This window comes from Callionymus lyra, chromosome 5, assembly GCF_982586985.1.
Source record: "Callionymus lyra chromosome 5, fCalLyr1.hap1.1, whole genome shotgun sequence".
NCBI lineage: Eukaryota > Metazoa > Chordata > Actinopteri > Syngnathiformes > Callionymidae > Callionymus > Callionymus lyra.
The window spans coordinates 17,152,133-17,173,143 of NC_141822.1; the positions used below are offsets into that span (position 1 = coordinate 17,152,133).

At 40.2% G+C, this 21,011-nt stretch overlaps 1 protein-coding gene across 4 annotated transcripts; it reads left to right on the top strand.

Annotated features, from left to right (window-relative positions):
* Positions 1-193: 193 nt before the first annotated feature.
* On the top strand, positions 194-20,777 carry aak1b (AP2 associated kinase 1b). 4 transcript variants are annotated; one of them, XM_087791197.1, is made up of 20 exons: positions 194-1,211; positions 3,629-3,747; positions 4,192-4,300; positions 4,755-4,897; positions 5,300-5,421; positions 5,506-5,587; positions 5,789-5,921; positions 6,028-6,131; positions 6,282-6,364; positions 7,302-7,462; positions 7,732-7,853; positions 9,077-9,391; positions 10,561-10,661; positions 10,744-10,919; positions 13,379-13,465; positions 13,777-13,872; positions 13,997-14,104; positions 14,756-14,896; positions 15,099-15,206; positions 19,318-20,777. In XM_087791197.1, the coding sequence occupies exons 1-20, from the start codon at positions 1,043-1,045 to the stop codon at positions 19,920-19,922; spliced, it is 3,084 nt and encodes a 1,027-aa protein (XP_087647323.1). In that variant the 5' UTR covers positions 194-1,042; the 3' UTR covers positions 19,923-20,777. The 4 variants fall into 4 exon arrangements, with proteins under 4 accessions (XP_087647323.1, XP_087647325.1, XP_087647324.1 ...); XM_087791199.1 differs by having other exon boundaries at positions 13,780-13,872; XM_087791198.1 differs by having other exon boundaries at positions 10,747-10,919.
* The last annotated feature ends 234 nt before the right edge of the window (positions 20,778-21,011 follow it).

Below are 21,011 nucleotides of genomic sequence, written 5' to 3' on the forward strand. Positions count from 1 at the left end.
TATTTATATTATGTAACTAACTATTTCAAGTTATATATATAAAAAGAAATGATTATTTAAAGAAAAATGTTGTGTTTAATGAAATCGCTTTTCATCATCGGGTTCGTTTCGTTTAGGACGGACTGAACTTGAACGCATCACGTGTGACGACCACATCCTCGAAGGGGAGGGGGGGCGGCGGCATCTCCGCTCGAAACTACATTCCCCACAATTCTCTCTGCGCCATCATCAACAGCAACAGCTCGGATGTTGCGATATCTCTGGCAGCCGGAGACTGCTGTGGTTGCAGGGATTACGCTGCTGGACTAAAAAAAAAAAAACGCTGTCTAATGTTTTTTTAATAGACGCTAAAAAATCCTCAACCGTAGAACCAGAGCCCTCCTCGTCGAGCACGAGCCGTGTCCAGAACGCGACGGGTCTCATTGCGACAGCGCTAGCTTACGAAGAGAGAGAGAGAGAGAAAAAAAAAACCCATTTAGTTTTCATCCCAAGTTGGCTTCGATGAAACGAGCGATGAGGCACCAAACGCGTCGCTCGTCCGCCTGAGCATGGACCCGCTTCACCGCCATTACACGCCCGCAGAGGACGTCGAGCTCGCAGCCGTTATCTTCGCAGGATAACCTGGGTAACCTTACACGAAATGTCATAGTAGCGTAAGTAGCTAGCACGGAGCTAGCCTGGGCAAGCGATGGCGATCATGTTGCTAACATCATCCCCATCATCCTCCTCCTCGGTCGAGCAGCTGCATGGGTAGCCGAGGAGACACTTTATTGCCCGGAGATGCTCCAGAGTCATCCCCTTACATAACAGTCGCAGCGGCTCAAGCTACAACCGTCGTGTTGGTCAGTGAATGGGATTTTTTTCTTTTTCGGTCACCATCAGTGACACGAGCAGCGTTGCGTGTTTCCTGTGAATAGACTCGATACGAGGAACTTTTGGCTCATATTTCCAGTGGACCAGTAAAAAAAAAAGTGTCATCCTCGTCTTGAGGAGCCACGACTACTGACTGACCCCCCCTCCCTCCTCTTATCTCGACATCATCATGAGGAAGTTCTTTGATTCTCGACGGGAGTTGGTCAGCTCTGGGCCTGGTTCTGGTGGAGGAGGAGGAGGAGGAAGCTCTGGGTCCAGCCATGCTGGAGGGAATTTCATTGGACGCAGCTTCACGGTCGGTAAACACCAGGTCACCGTCGAGGAGACCATCGCTGAAGGTGAGATGATGATGTCGTACAGTTGACTTTTGTTTTCAGAGTCAAGACACTTCTATGGCCGGCGTTGTCAACAAAACACAGGATTTTTCGGTGGCGTCCTGTCCAGGGTGTCCCCTGCCTCTCGCCCTATGATACTGGGATAGGCTCCAGTCTTCCCCGCGACCCCCGACCCCGGGATAAAGCGGCAGACAATGAATGATTGAATGAATGAATGAATGACATGCATTACCATCCAATGGCATATAATAAATAAATACAAATACAGTACATTTATTTCAACAATATTCAAGATCTGGACAGCAGACGGGTAGAAAGAGATGATCTTGAACTCTATATGGTCACTATTTGACATTAAAAAAGCTGACAGATACATTTAGTCATAGCAACACTAAAACTATTTACATAAGTGCAACTAAGGATTGGAACATTATAATTGTATAGTTATATATTCATAGTATAAGGCAGACAAGCATTCCTCAAGGTTGACATTGAACTGACAAGACTGTTTTTTTTAAACAATGCCATTACTAATATGAAATAATATTCATTCATTCATTGACAACCGCTTTATCCCTGTGTCGCGGGGAGGCTGGAGCCTATCCCAGAGTCATAGGGCGAGAGAGGCAGGGGACACCCTGGACAGGACGCCAGTCTGTCGCAGGGCACACACAAAGACAGACAACCATTCATACATGCTCTCATACCCTTGAAATTATATAATGTTTTTTAATTATTTTGCAGCTATTTCTTTCATATCAGCCTCCATTTTTTTATGGTTTACAGTGACTTTATTCGCGTCAATACTTATATCTGCTGTTCTCTGTCATTATATTTCTTATTATATGAATTGGAACAATTTGAATCATAATCTTGGATGCCTAGAATAAAGTTTCCACTGAAAGCAAACAAGTCAATTCTTCAATTGTAGTACTTTAATACAAAGATGATTTTACTTTTTTTTTAGTATTGAAGCTCACTCTCCCCTCATTTCCCTGGAGAGCACTTAACTTTTGTCAATCGATTTATGTCGGGGGGAAAAAAAATCACAAACTCTTTTTCTTAATCTGCAATTCTAATGGAGTTCATTGCACTTATTGAATTAAATAATCTAAAGTATAATACTTGGTTTAATTTTGCTGATTGGTCATTTCTATAATAATTCTTTAGCACTGTTTGCATTGATAGGTGAAAGGACTAATCTGTATTTTTTATTTAGTTTATTTTCTTTCTTGTTTAGAAGGGGTCGTTGCTGGCAACTGTAACAAAATTAGTTATGAATATTGTCGTCATCTGGAATAAAAAACATTTCCACATCCTATAATATACCTTTTGTAAGTTCAGATGTGGAATGACTTTGTCGTACCCAAAACTGTTTTTTTCTTCTGCATTTCTTTGAGAAGGCATTTTATTTATAATCAGGTAACAACAGATAACTTGCTTAATCTAATGGTCCCGTTGTGTATACAACCTCATTTCACTCTTGTAATATAAGAGGACTGATGTAACATAGACATCACAACTTATATTTTACTTATATTTTACTAATACTACTTATACAATGTATTATACCATACATCTGTGAGTTTATTTACAAATCTCGTAATAGGACAGAACAAGTGATATTAATGCTGACATTATTTGTGCCACAATCATATTTTGTTTTCAGTCTGATAGTCAAACTAAATGTTGAGTCATATTGTAGAGGTGACTGATGGTTTACACAACTGTACTCTACATTTAGAATTACATTTTCAATGAATATATACCTTTATTATTTCACTGCTGACATAAAACAAGCATGTAGACAGAGCTGCACCAGATGGTGATTGTTCAATGTAGGACTTGATATGAACCCCGCAGCAACGACATGACTAATGCATGGGCATGAAAGGAGTCACCATTTGCTGTTTTCCTGCTCTTTAGTGTTGATGTAAAGTCATGATCGGCAGAGAAAGTAATGCTGTTCTCCGGATTATATAGTGCTTAGAGTTCAACCCAAATTGCTTTCTCATGGTGTTTACATTCCCACAATATGGTTCTTTGTTTCTGTTACTTTTGCAAAGTTACCGAGAAATTAATGGATTGCTGAATTCGGAAGTCAATTTCAGGGATTTCATCTATTGTCATGCCTTCTCTCCATCTATATGTCTGGATAAATGTTGATTTAATCAAACTTTAACAAGCAAAACTACAGTTCTACATAAGAACTTTTACCGAAGGTTGTGTCAGGTGGCGTAAAAAGTTCAACAAACTAGTGTTGTTTTGACTTCTTCTCTGTCCAAATTTCGTGTACATGTCATGGGTATATGTAATATGTTCAACTGTTTGATTGTTTTAAGACTCATAATCCACAAATTGACAGTGAAAAGATTGTAGTTTTAAATATGTTCTCATTAATCACATCAATCTTCTTACAGGGGGCTTTGCGATCGTGTTCCTTGTGAAAACGAATCAAGGCGTTCGCTGCGCTCTGAAGAGGATGTATGTCAACAATGAGCACGATCTGCAGGTGTGCAAGTGTGAGATTCAGATAATGGTAAGTTTCAATGTCCTTTCATTATCTAAATGTTCTTTTAAATAATATTAAAAAGGACATAGAAGTCCCCTCAAAACAAGTGGCCTTGGAAAGATATTTGATTTAGTAAAAGTTACTGAATACACATAATAATCAGTCTTAAATCCTGTTGGATTTATACATTGGCTCTTGAGCTGAGTTAAGGCGTGATTGATTTTCATAATATTGTCTTTTGCCACAGTTTAGTGCAAGTTTGCTTTAGATTTATTTTTTAACTTTTATACAATAAAACTTCAACTTGCTTAATATTTACTAGTTTTATTCTAGTTCAAACTAGAAAAAACGAATCCAACTATATTTAAAAACTAGAATATCTAAAATTATACAACATTTATAGCTTTATAAAACCTGAAAAGCTTTCTTTTCATCAATGCTTGAGTTCCGTCTCGTCTCTGTGTTCTGCAGAAAGACCTCATTGGTCACAAGAACATCGTCGGCTACCTCGACTCCAGTATCACAGCCATGGGGTCGAGAGATGTCTGGGAGGTTTTCATTCTCATGGACTTCTGCAAGGGTGAGTACAGGATTTAAAAACACATTCAAACCCGATCCAAAGTCAAAATTGTCTCTCGTAAACACAGACTCAATCTTCTCAAGTATGAATAAATAATAGGAATAATTAATTTCTTTTAGAAGATTTTAGGTCATTATGTCAGGTTTCCTTACTATGAGAATGTTGTTCAATCTTTTATTAATTATATTCATATACTTATTTTATCAATAGCAACACAGCAAAGGGGTAACCAGACTTGCGTTAATATTATTTACAAGACAATCTAAAGTAAACATAATGGCACAACATTGCTGCTTATTTTATTTCTTCATCGAACAATTTCATTTGGAAAAGAACTGTCTTTCTGTTACCGTCTTTATGAAAATTGAGCCTATTAAACCTTTCACAATTCCCCATTTCCAAGTGCAATTCTAATGCAAATGTTGCGTCTGCTATCATGTTTAACATCCCACAGGAGGCCAGGTGGTTAATTTGATGAATCAAAGACTGCAGACCGGCTTCACTGAGGCAGAGGTTCTCCAGATTTTCTGTGACACGTGTGATGCTGTTTCTCGCCTACATCAGCGTAAGGTGCCAATCGTCCACAGAGACCTAAAGGTGACGTATTTGCTCAGGATCGCGTGACAGTGAAAAACCACATTAATGTGCAAAATTGTTAGTCTGAGTTAGCTTTGTAAAGAAATCCTTCTTAGTTCTTTAATAAATCTTCTTGTTACTGTCTTACCATTGTCCCATTATTGTGGATGTGTCTGCCAGATTGGATTGTGCACTGTAACGGTACTAAAAGCCTAAATGTCCCTTTGCTTCATTCATTTATTTTTCTTATAATTATGAATATATTTGTTACCGGAAGTGAACAATAAGAGGAAGACAAATGTATATCACAAAACTAAGCCAATATGGTTATATATATTCTGAATCATGTGTTTACAATATGATTCATGATCATTTCTTCCTCTTAATAAATCTCTTAATAAAGTCCATGTGCTGCGTCCCCAGGTGGAGAACATATTGCTGCATGACAAGGGTCACTACGTGTTGTGTGACTTCGGCAGCGCCACCAACAGGTTCCAGAGTCCACAGACTGAAGGTGTCGCTGCAGTGGAGGAGGAAATCAAAAAGTTAGTGCTGCTGTCGATTCAAAACATATCCAGTCACACTTATTATTTCAACATTATAATGGCATTTATTTTCTTTCCGTTTAGGTATACGACATTATCATATCGAGCCCCGGAGATGGTGAACCTGTACAACAACAAGATAATCACCACCAAGGCAGATGTGTGGGTAGGTGCTGATGCTGCTTTCATCATGTGCTCCTTGATTTAAATCTGGTTTTATCCAGATGTTAAGCTTCTCAATCTTTTAATGTTTGTTTTCAACTGATGATTCAATTGTGATTAAATCTTTTATTCTCTCCTTCCATTCTCCTGTTTGTCTCTTTTCCTTTTCACTGTTTTTGGTGTGATGGGACTCGGGCACTTCTAGGCGCTGGGCTGTTTGCTGTACAAGTTGTGCTTCTTCACTCTCCCCTTCGGTGAAAGCCAGGTGGCCATTTGCGATGGCAGCTTCACTATCCCCGACAACTCCCGCTACTCTTACGATCTCCACTGCCTCATTCGTTAGTGTCCACCAATATTTATTCTCTCTATCATCTCGTGTCGCACCGTCCTTTAAAAGCCTCTCATCGTTTACTGGCATCTCTGCCGCATGTGTTTCTATTTCAGGATACATGCTTGAGCCGGATCCAGACAAACGACCAGACGTCTACCAGGTGTCCCACTTTGCGTTTAAACTGGCTCAGCGGACTTGCCCCGTTCAGAATTTCCAGGTCAGCCTCATTTGGCATAAAAATCACGTCTTCGTCTCTGCTGCTGGTAGTGGTGATGCAACACAGTAGAAACACGCATGAGCGTCTCTGATCGTGCTGATGAACACAAAGTTAGGTGACCGTCTTTTATTATTGCTTCTGTCATCCCAGAACTCCTCAATTCCTGCTAAACTCCCGGAACCCATCAAGGCGAGTGAAGCTGCTGCTGCAAAGAAGAATCAGGCAAAGCCACGGTAAGAACTAACTGCTTATATCAGGAGAGTCGAACTCAATCATGTAAGGACTGTTGTTGAGTCGCTGACAGAAAACAATTGCAGATCATGATTGTTGATGTTAAACAGGAGTTATAGGCACATTTTTTTCCATATGACAGTCACCAACAATGATCACTTTTCTTTGTTCATGCATCCAAAAAGACAAATAACTTCTCATGTCGAGGTATTAAGTTTTTTGTATGAAGTAAAGTGACGTTTGCTACCGTCATATGGCTCAAACATTTTTGCCTATAACTCCTAAAAGACATGGATTACTCTAAAAATAATCCTAACCCTTAGTACTACCGCTTAAAGTACGATATATTATTATGAGGAGTATTTTAATTATCTGTGTGTTCCTTTCCTTCAACCTCAGTTTCATTGTTACTGGAAGTCTGTATAGTTTTTGACGTCCATAATATCTGCTTTTATCACATCTTAAACACTTGAATATCTTTAAAGGTCAACGGGGACATTGAACTATTTTGATTTTGTTCTGCTAAGCGGACCACATAAAATGACTTGGTGGGCTTGGGCCTTGAGTTTGACACATGTGGCGTATTGATAGTTTATATGGTCAATTTTGTCAAATAAAGTTGGCCTAAGTTGAGATAAAATGCCAAACAACCATTTCATTTCTGAAACAAATCTACAAATGAATACAAATACAAACATGAATCATGTTGTGTATAGTTGTTTAATACATCAAATGACAGGCTACATTTCAGAATAATTTTATTGATTGATGATTGATGCTTTGGTACAGTTGTGAAACATGAACAAATGTACTCTTAAACATACTGTACATAAACTTGCAATTGAACTATGTACAAAGGACCCCCTGCCTAAGTTTGACACTTTACTAACTAAATGTTATCAAACTCTTTCCATGATCCAATGTGTTGTGCCGGGCCAGGCTGACGGACCCTATACCCACCACTGAAACCTCCATCACTCCACGCCAGAGGCCCAAAGCGGTTCATACACAACCAGCTGGTGGGATCCTCCCCATCCAGCCTGCTGCTCTGACCCCTCGCAAGAGAGCCAATATCCCTGGTGGTGCGAGTCAGCCTGTCGGTAAGTCTGCACTTGTCGTCATGGTCATAACCGGAGGTAATGAATGGGGACGTGTGTTAAGAAAGGATTCTTCTAATCCTTCTACATATAGCGAGAATGAATAAAGCAACAAGACATGATTCTAAAAACCCTAAAGATCTACACATCTGAGGTCATTATTGAAAAAGTTTCACTGCACTTCTTCAGCTCTTTTGGATAATACGTCTGAATGTTTGATAGGAAATATATCTTGATAACAACAAACTAATGTTCTTTCCTACACCCCGCAGGAGTCAGCTTGAGTCTCTCTCAGCCAGCTGCAGCGCTTCAGTCTCAGAAGGCCCAGCCTGCGGCTGTGCCGATCATTCCGTCGCAGCAGAACTCCAGCCAGGCTGCACCTGCGCTCAGCCAGGTAACGCCGAGGAGATTTGGCAGAGAAATGCTTAACCTTATTTAATATTGAATCAATCTTTCTTCTAACCGTTGACTTGTTTTGAATAGTAAGCGACAGGAAAACACACTTGTTCCAGGGATTCATTTGCTCTCTTCACTTCAAGCACTGAACAAACAACTGTCAAGTTCATCTCGGCACCAAAGGCATAACGCAATCTAGACAGAATTAAATTCAAGCAACATTTCTATCTTGTCCCTCCAAGAGTCAATCAGTCATCTGGGCGTTTATTCTCCTGCTTGTCATGAGAGAAACAAAACAGTCCCTTTGTTGTTTCTTTCAGCAGTGAGCTGCAGACAATAGAGACAACGGACACAATCAGCAGCCAGTCAAACAACTGAAATCCTCATTACCGTCTTTATTATTAGCTTGCCATAAAATAAACTCTAATTAAACGAACAAACTAGTCTCTTTTAAACGTTTTTTAAATATATTTTTTATATTTAACATCTGTTGGCACTGTTTCTAAGATGATGGAAATATTTTCTTTCAACTAATACCCAGAACCAAATCCAAATTTCAGATTAAAAAAGTATCACTAAGACAATTTCGGTTCCTCTTCTCAGTTGTTGTTAAGGTCGCGTCATACACGGTTTAGTTCCCAGTTTCTGCTGTGGCAAGAGTTCTGCTGGAATTGAAGCTGTAGTTGGCAAGATGACGTTCAAGAGGCTGGAAGACAGTTTGAATGCTTGATGGAGTCATTGAAGGAAGTAAAGCCACTCACACGAGACACTAGAACAGAAAACCATTGACATCAATCATTACATCTAAAATGTTGACTATCTTCTTAAATGAGAAGTGTCTATTGGAGCACATGTTAAAATGTATACCAGGCAACATTTGCTTAATTAAAGTATTGTATATCTTTATGTCCAAGATGTAAATTGTGTTATAATACCTGCCCAGTTAAAGTATTGATGAATCTTTAGAAGTCTCTATTTAAGTTTTTTTTAAACTAAAATCTTATTGTCTTACCACAAAATATTTAGTTTTTGTATCTTTGTTTTAAAGTATTTTCCAGATATATTTTTTCAATTATTAATACTTTGTATTCACTTTAAAAAAAAAGGCACATTGAACATGCATTGTCTGTGATTTAGTATAAAAGTGGTGCTTAAAGCTCTTACAGGCCACATACAATGACATGTCGGTAAATGTTCTTTCTGATGTGCTTGAAATCTCAGCCGGTCATGGCAGCAACACCTGCAGCTGCAGCAGACGCCCCGGCAGCCGTCGTGGCACCAGCAGCGAAAGTGGACAATCCTCAACAAACCCAAACGCCGCCGTCCTCTGCGGTCAGCGCCTCCTCTCAGCAGGCAGCAGAGAGTCCGTCCAGCCCTGCCCCGACACGCCCTGCCCGGCGTAAGCTGACGGGACAGGCGCCGGTTGCAGTGACTCAACAAACAGCCAGCGAATCTATCCTGGGTCAGGCCTCCTCCGAGCAGAGCAGCCAGCCATCAGTCCAGGCTTCTGAGATAAGCAGAAAAGTAGCTGAAACGGTATGTTGCTGTATTTATTCAAGCATTTACACTTTAGTGTTTCACACTCCTTCATTTAAACCATGCTCTAGAATATTTGTGCTTGTGCACCTAGAAGTGGGCAGTAGCATTACATCATTAGAATGTTTGATGGGATCAATGCACGCATTCTTCGTTCTGCTTTTGTCAGCTAAAACTGTTGGTATCAGCAAACAATGTGGTGCAGTGCAGTGATGGACACAAGAATGGAATCGAAGAACCAAGAATTGGGAATCAAAGTTGATATTATCTTGCTAGATTAAATTCATGTTATTTTTGAGGCAATTTTTGACTCATCAGGTTGTCATTCATCTCGTTATACAAATATGTTGGCTACACCTCAAGGATATAATGTTGATTTAATTTTAAGAATGTGGTTGTAGCCTTGAACCTCAAGTACATTTGAACAGAATAATTTACTAGTACTAAAATGAATAATAAATGTATTTGATCGGAACATTATGATATGAATGCTGTGAGGCTTCTGTGCCGTTTACTCTTTCCTTCTTAATAAGGTTTTATTTGATCTTTTATGCGTGAGGCAACCAAAATACTGGCAGCAGTGAATTTTGCAGCTTATACAACAGTTTTATGTTATCGTACTGCAATGAAAGGACACTTGAATGTTCACATGACAGAACAAAGTGTTCTTTAACTTCAATAATAAATAAACAAAATACCATAATTTGAGTTTAAAGTAAATATTATATTCAGTTCAAGGTATGAATAAGAAGCAGGAATAATATATAACACTTGATCAGCTGAAAATTTGATTTTCGCTGAAAACTGTTTGATTACAGTTAAAAAATTGTTTGATTACAGTTGAAAATTTTGATTTCAGTTGAACAATGTTTAATTCCACTTGTTTGAAATACACACGATTTCTAGTACAATTGTAGAATTTGCCACTGCTTTCAAAGTGTATGACTGTATACAAATTACAAATATACAATGAATTGATGTGAAGGATTAGATTGATTTGAATTCATAATAAAGTTATCAAAGATCACTTTAGAACATTAAGTGACCTAAACTAAATGTGTTTTCAGATGTTTTGTTTACATGGAATATTTTGTACATTGAAACGTATGAGAGGAATATCTCTCAGTCAAGAGTCGTACACTGAAAGTGTCCTTCATTATTCCTTTCAGACCTCTCCTGCTTCTCCAAAGACGACTGAAGATCAACAAAAGAGTCACACACGCACCCCGAGTGATGCTGCGGCTGCTAATGGAGACACTGCTGTGAACAAGTACTGTTATTTTGTCTTTGTTCTGAACCTTCATGAATCTTACTTTTATTCTCGTCTAAACTTATTTTTATCCTCTTCCCAGCAGGTCGGTTGCTTCTCCTCCCGGCACAGACCAGATACCTGATGTAGTGCCGGATGTAAACAAAGCAGCTCCTTCAGCCGGCACCCCGACTCAGCCTGTGTGGAACCCTTTTGACGACGACGACTTCTCCAACCTCGCTGCAGACAAACCCGGAACTGAAGAGAACAAGACAAACGGTAGATCATGTAGAGGAGTTTTAAGCAGTGTCTTCACTAAACTATGCATTAGATACGAGATTCCCCTGTAAACGCTCAGTGTTAATCTATTTTATTAAATATGTTATATTGTTATGCTTGTTAAAACTTTATATTACATAGTATATTTATCTTATTTAGATCATGAATCTTTTTTTTGCTCAATTTATTTTTTGACGATTTTCCCAGATTTGAATCGTGGAAGTCGAATATCTTCACACACTAACTGAATATATAAATAAATACTTTGAGATGATTTGAATTAAGTAAGTAAGTAAGTAAGTAATATATATTTATATAGCGCTTTTCGAGACCAGGGTCACAAAGCGCTTTAACAATCAAAACAATACTCAAAACAGTACATACTTCAAAGATCAAGACAACACCGAGAACAACACAGGAGTTCGAGAAATTCAAGGAAAAGCCTGCACAAATAGAAACGTCTTAAGATGTCTCTTAAAGGAGTCAGTAGACTCCATCAAGCGCAAAGAGAGAGGAAGATTGTTCCAAAGCTTAGGAGCAACAGCCTGAAAAGATTTCTCTCCTCTGGTCCTGAGCCGTGTGCGTGGAACCATAAGTAGATTCTGATCCACAGACCTCAGAGCCCGAGCTGGGGTGTAAGGCTGGATCAGATCAGTGATGTAAGGAGGCGCCTGACCATGAATAGCTCTGAAAGTAAGAACCAGAATTTTAAAGTTGATCCTGAAAGAAACTGGAAGCCAGTGAAGAGTTTTAAGGACCGGAGAAATGTGAGTTCTTCTACTAGAGCGGGTCAGAATTCTCGCTGCAGAGTTCTGAATCAACTGCAGGCGAGACAGCTCCTTCTTGTTAAGACATGAAAACAAACTGTTACAATAGTCCAGACGAGAAGAAACAAACGCATGGATTACAAGCTCCAGATCATGTTGTGACAGCATTTTCCTAAGTTTAGAGATTTTTCAGTTTCTGGTCAGTTTTCTACAGTGTTGAACAAGAGACATGTCTTTATCAAATACAACACCCAGGTTTCTCAGGCTCAGTTTGACAGACTGACCTAAGTCACCCAAGTACTGACTCAACCCTGGAATCGTATCATCAGGAGCAATCACCAGAGTTTCAGTTTTGTCCACATTAAGCTGTAAAGTGTTTTCACTCAGCCATTGTTTGATTTCTAGCAAACAATTGACTAAGCTGTTCAGCCTTTGGGGCTCAGTTGGGTCAAAAGAGCAGTAGAGCTGGATGTCATCAGCAAAAATGTGATAAGAAACATCTGGAAATCTCTGAATGATTTTACCAAGGGGAATCAAGTACAGCAAAAACAATAAAGGACCCAGAACAGAACCTTGAGGGACTCCACACAACAGATCTGCCGATTCAGACCTCATTTGATTGGCAGATACACTAAAACTGCGCCCAGAAAGGTAAGATGAGAACCATTCTAACACAGACCCAGACAGTCCCACTTCATCCCTTAGTCTTCTCAGCAGGATCTGGTGATCAACTGTGTCAAAGGCTGACGACAGATCCAAGAGAACTAGAACAGTGAATTTACCAGAGTCAGCCGACATCATGATGTCACTGGACACTTTCAATAAAGCTGTCTCCGTAGAGTGATGTTTACGGAAGCCAGACTGAAACTTCTCATGGATGTCGCTCTGATCCAAGAACAAAGACAGCTGCTCGGACACCACCTTCTCCAAGATCTTGGACAAGAAAGGGAGCTTAGAAATAGGTCTGAAATTACTGAGGTCAGTTGGGTCTAAGCCTGGTTTTTTGAGCAGAGGCTCCACTATGGCATGTTTAAATGCATTGGGAAAAACCCCTGTGGAAAGGGAGAGGTTCACCATATTGGTAACCCAGGGGCCAATTACATCAAATACTTTGATAAAAAGCCTACAAGGAAGGACGTCATCTGAGCAAGAGGAGGGTTTCATCTTGTTCACTAGTGCTGAAATATCACCCAAAGATACAGCAGAGAAGGATGACCAAGAGGAGGAGATGGGCTCAGAGACAGTAGGGGTTCCCAACAAAGGGGGAGAGATTTTCTCTTTGATCAATTTAATTTTGTCAATGAAAAATCTCAACAATGCATTGCTGTCAGCTTCACAGAAGACCGGCGTGATTTGAGGAGCAGGAGACACGAGAGAATTAATCGTGTCAAACAAAACTTTGGGGTTTTTCCTATTTGCTGCTACCAGTTTTCTGATGTAATCAGATCTAGCAGTTTCTACCATCTCATTGTAAGAAGTCAACAGATCCCTGAGGTGAAGTCTGTGCACCTCAAGTTTAGTAGACTTCCAGAGACGCTCAGTCTTTCGACAAAGTCTCCTCAGACTCAGGAGATCTTCATTTGTCCAAGGGCACCGTTTTTTCTGAATTTTCAAGTTCGATTTAACAGGTGCCACTTGATCTAGTATTTCAACACAAATTAACATTAACTAACATAATCTTTGATTTTCCAGACATATCATCTGATACCAGGATGTCCTGTGAAGAACTCATTCCAGGTTTACAGGCTGCAGTTGCTGACATTTTACAACAATCCTCTGGTTAGTTAAATTTGATCCGTTTTAAAAAAAAAAAGATAATTTAACTTCCATACTATTGTGCGAGCTTTAAAATGCAGAGCCAGACTTACTGTAATATGTTTTAGATTAGCATCACTTGATGGCTCTGCTCTGCTCTCATGTTAGATAATGCAGTGAAACCTTCCTCTCCTCTAATGTCAAGCCCAGGAGTAAACATCTTAATGCACTCGATGATGAGCTGGCATGTGTGTGAATGAATAGTTCCACAGGCTTAGTAAACGAAGGTTGTGAGTTGAAAGTTTTATGTTATTTTTTTTTTACATGTTTACTAGAAGAAAGAGCTTTAGGAAATCAGGATTTGGATTCCGGAGCATCAATGTTGGCTGTTCCTGATCCCTTCCACACTCTGGACCTCTCTAATGCTCCAGGTGAACTTTCTTTTGTCGCCACATCAGCTCAATTCATCAGATCTGACATCAGAATAATTGAAGAAAATCGTGTATTGATCTTCTTTACTAATGTGTTTGTAACATGGATCTTCTGCTCCTTCAGAGAAGTTGATTGAGGGACTGAAATCCCCGGACGTGTCTTCACTGATGCTTCCTGACCTGCTGTCGCTGTCGGATCCATTTGGCGGATCAGTGGAGGATTCTGTCAAAGGTGCTCACCAATAATTAGTGTTAGGTTTTCTGGAAATTAGGACTGAGGATTAAGGACAGACCGGGACAAAGTGCAAAATAAAAAAAATGCATTCATTCATTAAAAAAATATTTATTGTCATTTATAACACTAACTTGATTTCACAAGGACATTTATTTTTCCTACACTTTGATTCCCTTTTCCCCTCAGCTATTAACGGTCATAATAAAACATGAAATTCAGTTGTTTTATTAATTATTTAGAAACAAAAAGGCCCAGTAATTGTAAAACATATATTTAACACTTTAATATAAAACTGTGACCCTGTGAAGCTTTAAATTAATTGATCTACTTCAACTTATTGCTTTTTTTATTGTTACTAATTTTTTTAAATCTTTTTTATTTAGTCTTTCGATGTGATAATGTGGCCCTTAAGGAATGTGAATTGAACGTCCCTGCTGTCTTAGTTATGACTTTATCTCTGTTCAGTGTGATGAGTAGTTCAAACTTTTCCCTGAGCCATTTCCATCCCCTCTGCTTCAGTCGCTATGGATACCACTTGTAGTGTAATTGAAGAGTTAAGTTATTATGTGTGGGAAAAACTCAAGGTGAAGCTTTCATTCACTGCAATTCACTGTTCACCTTTCTAACTTGTTCTTCTTCCCTGACCAGACTCTCTCACCGGGGAGGACTCTCTCCTGGACTCGCTCATCTCTGGGTCGGCGGTTCCGTCAGCCCCCGCCGGCCAAACGTCGGCTGCGCTGGACGACCTCAGTCTGCTGGAGACGAGGGACTCTGCACAGCCTGTAGCAGGTTATGTAGCGAATCTTCAGCACTTTATGGTTTATATATTTGTGCAAGGAATTCAACATTTTACTTCAGTTGGTTAAGTTGCTCTTTAATTTAATTTCAAAAGGTCTTAAAAGTCTTGGATTTAATCAAAGCTGCGATAACCCTTTGTTGGATGATCATCGTATCATATTGTGATTTAACTTTGATTTTTTGTCCCATGTAGACTCCTCCCTCCTTATCTCCGACTATGAATCCCAACAACAAGCTACCGAGGAAACCCCAGAGGATGAATTCGATCCCATCCCAGTGACTGGACGAAAGAACTCTCAAGGTAGGTGTCAGCAGTGATCGAGTGATTTAATTTGATACGCATGTGAATCAGCTGAACTCACCAATAACACAAAATGCTGCACACACTTCACACTAAGTAACCGAGGGGCCTTTTCTCTCCTCCCCCCCTCGACTGTTTACCTCCTTCTAAACTGCTGTGTTTGCTTCTGCTCCCCTGCTTCTCCTCCCCTCCTCTGCCTCTGTTTGTCTCCTCCCCTCCTCTTCCTCTTCCTCCCCTTTTTTCTCTCCGGCCAGTTTCAGGTGGCCACTCTCGCAGTAACAGTGGCGGCTCTGAATCCAGCCTGCCCAGCTTGACTCGCTCCCTGATGCTGGTGGACCAGCTCATCGACTTGTAGGCCCGCTCCTCTAGAAGCCGGACCGTAGACTAGCGATAACCACGACCTAACGCTCCTGCACCCACTGGCTGTTGACTCGAGTCTCGTCCCTCCAGTAGACGTGTCTTCTTCCCCCCCCCCCCTCTACTCGCTTCATCGCCCGCCTCACTAACGGCATCTTCTATCTCTAATAGCCTGTCTTCTCTCAACTTCTCATAACCTCTTTCTCATCATCACGTCATCCTCTCTGCAGATTATTCTTAAAAAAAACAATGTTGCATTTCTGTGAACTTAGAAGACAATAGAAGACCCTCGTCGTCATGTACAATAGGCATAGTAATAAGTGGTTGTAGTTATCGTGCACAAGTGAAACTGTTGTCGTTAGCCCTCTTTTTGGAATCCCTGATTTATTTGCACATCTTCAAGTCTGACTAAAATACAGCATCTACTTACTGGCTTAGACTGAGGGCGCACTCACACGCGGGGCGAAGTCCATCTGTTCTGTCCGCTGCTCAATATACAGCGTGATCTGAGGATCCCACAGCGGTGGGAAGCCAGTGATAGATGGATGGAGTGGAGATAGAAAGAGGTGTGGGGGCCCCTCGCGTCTGTTTTATACTAATTAGTTGGACAAATGGATAAAAGCAATAATGTGACGTCACACTGAGCCAGAGAATCCGCCTGCTATTCCACCAATAACCAGTCAAAGATATGGAACCGCCACCTGTAACTGCGGTGGTGCAGTAGCTGATCTGCTGCAAGTGAACCAGCATGTGCTACACTCGCTTTACTGCAACTACTGGTCGACTTCTTACCCTCGCATGAGGCCTCCATTGTCCCTCGCGACCTGCAGGAAGTGTTCATTGAAGTTCGCCGTGAGATGCTACGATATCATTCGTCGGGTTAATATTTGTCAGTGGTGTCGCCGTCCTTACGAAACCCTGCGAACGGAGGCACAGTCGAGATATTTTCAAGTGATTCGACATTAAGTCATGATGAACTGTCTTTGTTCGCCACACTCTTCAGCACATGTCTGTGACTTGCAGCTTCAGCTTCTCTGTGGTGCCAACGCCTCGTATATATCAAATGTTGCAACATTGAATCTTTATCATTCCTCATATCATATCTATTGCATATGTTAGCTTGCTTTTCAGTTTATCAGTTGGACTTCTACAAATTCCCAGAGAGAATATGCAACAACAACAACAACAACAAAAAAAAAAAGAAAAGGGGAAAATATCTTAAAATTCTATCTTAAATGTCATTGGCTGATTTGCACAGTAGCAGAAATGTTACCTTAGATTTTGAGTTCCGCTGCTAAGGACAATAGAGCATGTAAACAGCCATGAGAGGATATTAAAATCTTGTACATTGAAATTGATCACTCTCCCAATATAACTGTGAACTAGAGAGAAGTCTAATGTTGAGGTGCCATTAAATACCTGTGAATTTACTGGACCACGCCCATGAAACTATTTGAGCGAAATGAAAAAAAAAAAAAAAAAAAGTTTTGTTGACGTTGGACCATCCATCGTTTTGATTTATGCCTCAGGAATGTGCAAAGGTCAAATATAGATGAATAAAATTGCCGAACATATTGTAGCTAATAGTCGCTCTGGCTATCCAGGATATTTGTGACACTCACAGTCTAATAGGTTTTTATTTGCTTATCTTTTTTTATATATATATAAATCTATAAACTGCATCACTTCATTACGAGTCTTACCAACATTCCTGTCATGTTTACTCCTTCTTTCTGTAAATATCCATCACAGTCCTGTTCGCTTATAAAGATGTTAATTGACCCTATGTATAATGTAAATATTTCTGTCATAAAGCTTAACTTGGTAAAAATAAATGCTTTATTCAGATGAATATATATATACATATAAAGGTATATGTTTATGTATATGTATATATATGTGTGTATTGAAGACAATATGTGTTAATAGAGTGTTAGAGAATGAATGTAAGAATAAAATATCAGTCTGTTATAATGATAAATATATATGATTCTTAATGCCATAGCCACTAAAGAATTATCGACAGAAAATATAGATCTTTAATTTCTCTTGTGAAAAGTGTGCGCTGGGATCTTCTGTTCCTCCATCATTTCGATGTGTATCTGTCTGTCCCTCTCCTCCTTTGCAACGAGGAACGTTTATGTTTACACGGACTGAAGAAGGATTATATTTTTATCGCCGGGAAGATGTTGGGTCCGAGTCCTGTTTCTCTCTGTCACTGCGCGACTAGAACCCTTTTTTCTGAAGATGTGCTGCATCGTTTAGTTTTGCTGATATAAGTGATCATATCAAAAAGAAGCATGGCAGTGTTGTTGAATGTTCCGTGTGTGTGTGTGTGTGCGTGTGTTGGTACGTGGTGTTTAAACGAGTGTATGTTTGGAGTCAGAGGTGTTGGAATTGTGCTACAGTAGCCTATTTGTGTTGTTTGCTGCAGACGTGGCGACGGTATCGTTGTCATTAAAAAGTCTTCTGAAAGCACAGGCCCCTCCCACCCCACCCCCCCGAAAATTCTCTCAGGTAGTACAAGCAAAGTCCGCCTCGCTCAGAGGTGGACGCGCGTCGGTGTACTGCTCCCCTGTCTCAGTGTCAACTCTATATTACAATAAAGTGTCCAACAACTGAAACACCTCAGAGTTTCATGTGTGGAAGGAACAGGTGCGGTTCAACTCCTCAATACAAAGAACATTAGATTTAGAAACCAGTCAAAATGGAAATAAAATGGATAGAAAGATGGATAATAAACACCAAATATTTAAATAAATATAAGTTGTTTCCACTCTATCAGGGGTTTGTTCAATTCGAGGTTTTGCATATATTTGTTTTCATCGTCAAAACACATAATACCTGATGGATAACTGGACAAATTAAATGCTGATAGCTTTACATAGCCACACGAATGTTCTTCCAAATTATGTAAACGTGCAGACATGTGCATTTGGTTTAGTATATTTTTATAAAATTATATTGTGGCAGTTGGTAGTAATGTTTAAAAAATACTTTCAACGTTTTAATATGTTATTAAATTGCTTAATTTAGAAGATGTATGACAAGTATTTGTGTTGTAAATAAATCAAGTAAATTTCGTAGCTGAATGGAAATATTCCAAACTTTTGCATGTAACATGAGACAAATGTGGACATTTTTTTTAATTAATTTACACTAGGAAAGTGTAATAAATGTCCATCCTAGAATAAAGCAGTGACAACTATGGCTCCCCCTGGTGGCCACTCAACGACAATGCTAAATTCGGCCAAAATGATCAAAAGATGAAGGGGTTTTATCTTTTAACGTAAACCTTAATCTCGGTAATAAAAAAATTTGAATACTCGAAAAAAAAATTAACGGGGGCAACAATGTAAATGATAATTGTAAATAAACTTAACTAAATGTTGTCTTTGATGACTCCTTCAAGAAACACCTTAAGACGTTTTTATTTGTTCAGGCTTTTCCTTGATTTTCTGGAACTCCTGTGTTGTTCTCAGTATTATCTTGATCTTTAAAGTATATACTTTAATGAATATTGTTTTGATTGTTTAAGTGCTTTGTGACCCTGGTCTGGAAAAGCGCTATACAAATAAAAATTACTTGCTTACTTACTTATATCGTATATATTTAAAGAAAACAAGTAAAAGTTAAAAAAAAAGTGAAAAATAAAGTCATGAGTCAGAAACAGGATTATATAAAGAAAAAGAAGCTACTTCTCTTACCCATGATCTTGTTCTTTGACCTTTTGTTCCCTCTCTTACAAACCCAGACCTGCAGGGGGCGCTCAGCAGCAACACACTAGGACCCGACGTGGACTCGGCGCTCTTCAGTGTGGAGACGCCGAACGTGAACGATTCTGGTAAACAAACGTTTCCAGCCGATGAAGTTGTTCCACAACAAGTAGCGGGCGACCTGCGGCGGGTCTCGCACCTCCGTCCCCCCGACGGTCCGCCCGCCTCTGATGTGTTCCAGCTGGCTCCCTTCAGAACTCCACTGAAAGAGACCGGCTCTGGTTCTGTTGTGCCGAAGCCTCCCGAGAGCCCCGATGTTTTCCTGCAGGCTCCATTTGGAAAGAGACAGGAAACCGGCAAAGCTGTTCACACAAACAGACACAGGTATGAGCGTGCCGTGGAGCAGATGCCAACTGGCAAACATCTCCCGGCTTCTCGTCCACGTGGAACCCCGGGGGTGGAGGTTCCTCTGCCGCAGCAGCCGGTGGCGGTCCACCGGGTCGTCTCCAGGGTGGGTCGGCAGGCGGCTGTGGGTTCGGTGGCCGTCGGGCCGTTGCACTCCTGGAGCATCGCGGGCCGGGGTCCGGATGACCCGTTCACCGCTGCGCCTTTTCATCCCAGAAGCTCTCAACAGAAGCCATGACTGGATGTCGCACCTCGTATCAATGCTGCGGTGTTAATGTAACCAAAACATCTGATCTTCTACCTCAGTCGTTGACTCGCTCGCCGCCTGAACAGCTCCGCACTTTAGACGCCGTAGATGACTGACGTGGTCTGCGCCGACACTCCAGAGGTGAGATGCACTCCCAAGGCCATCAGCTCCAGAACTTTTGGGGCCTGGATTGGATCGAATGGGGCGTCAAGAAGCTTGTAGAGGGCGTCGCATAAACACACAATATTCTCTATACCTGTACGACGAATGTCACCTGTGTCTTAAGATGTTCACATCGTAGCCAACGGATGCTAATAAGCAATACTTATCAATTAACCATCCGACTGAATCATATGTTCTAAAGATAAGATCGAACTTAGTTGGAGATAGTGATGGAAATTAAAAAAGGGGCTAAATCAGACCCCTGTGGTGCACCACACTGCTGTCCGAGGTCTAACTCATTAACCTCTGATTTTCCCACGAGGTCAATAAAGATCTTAACCAGAACTGAATGATACTGACATTAATATCTTAACGCGGTTTTACATATAAAAAAGAGGAATTGTTATCTTCAAGCTCTTCCGACTTTAGGGAAATCTTTCTCGTCTAGAAAGTTGTTTGGTGCGACTGTCTTTTGAATGAAACGTATCGTGAGTCAGTGTCGGAGTGATCTGTGGTGCTGGAGGAGCAGCAGGGAAACGATTGATGCCAAATCTCATCTGAGGCGACTTTGATGTCACTTCCACTGCTAATACTTGATCTGTAACCCCAAATATATCAATGTCGTTGTTGTTTTGCAAGTATATGTATGAATCTTTTTTATAAATAAATCACTTTACAATGGTACATGTCATTTAGTTTACTTCTTTTTTTTACTACTTTTCATCAAACTTCCTCTCATCTCTCGGTTTATATCGGTTTCTGAAAGACGTCCAGTTGAAGTATGTTGTCCTGAGTCTAATAACCGTCTGTAAGTATTAAACTATTGTTTAACATGTGTTAAAATCTCTTGCAGGACACATAAAACGAATTGGTTTTTGGGACTTTGTTTGACGGCATGTGATCTTCAATTAACCTCTG

Excerpts from the sequence above, each read along its gene's own strand:
- aak1b (XM_087791197.1), top strand. The coding sequence starts at position 1,043 with ATGAGGAAGTTCTTTGATTCTCGACGGGAGTTGGTCAGCTCTGGGCCT. Across the intron at positions 4,898-5,299 it reads TCGTCCACAGAGACCTAAAG|GTGGAGAACATATTGCTGCA; the intron begins GTGACGTATTTG and ends CTGCGTCCCCAG. Across the intron at positions 10,662-10,743 it reads GGAGACACTGCTGTGAACAA|CAGGTCGGTTGCTTCTCCTC; the intron begins GTACTGTTATTT and ends TCCTCTTCCCAG.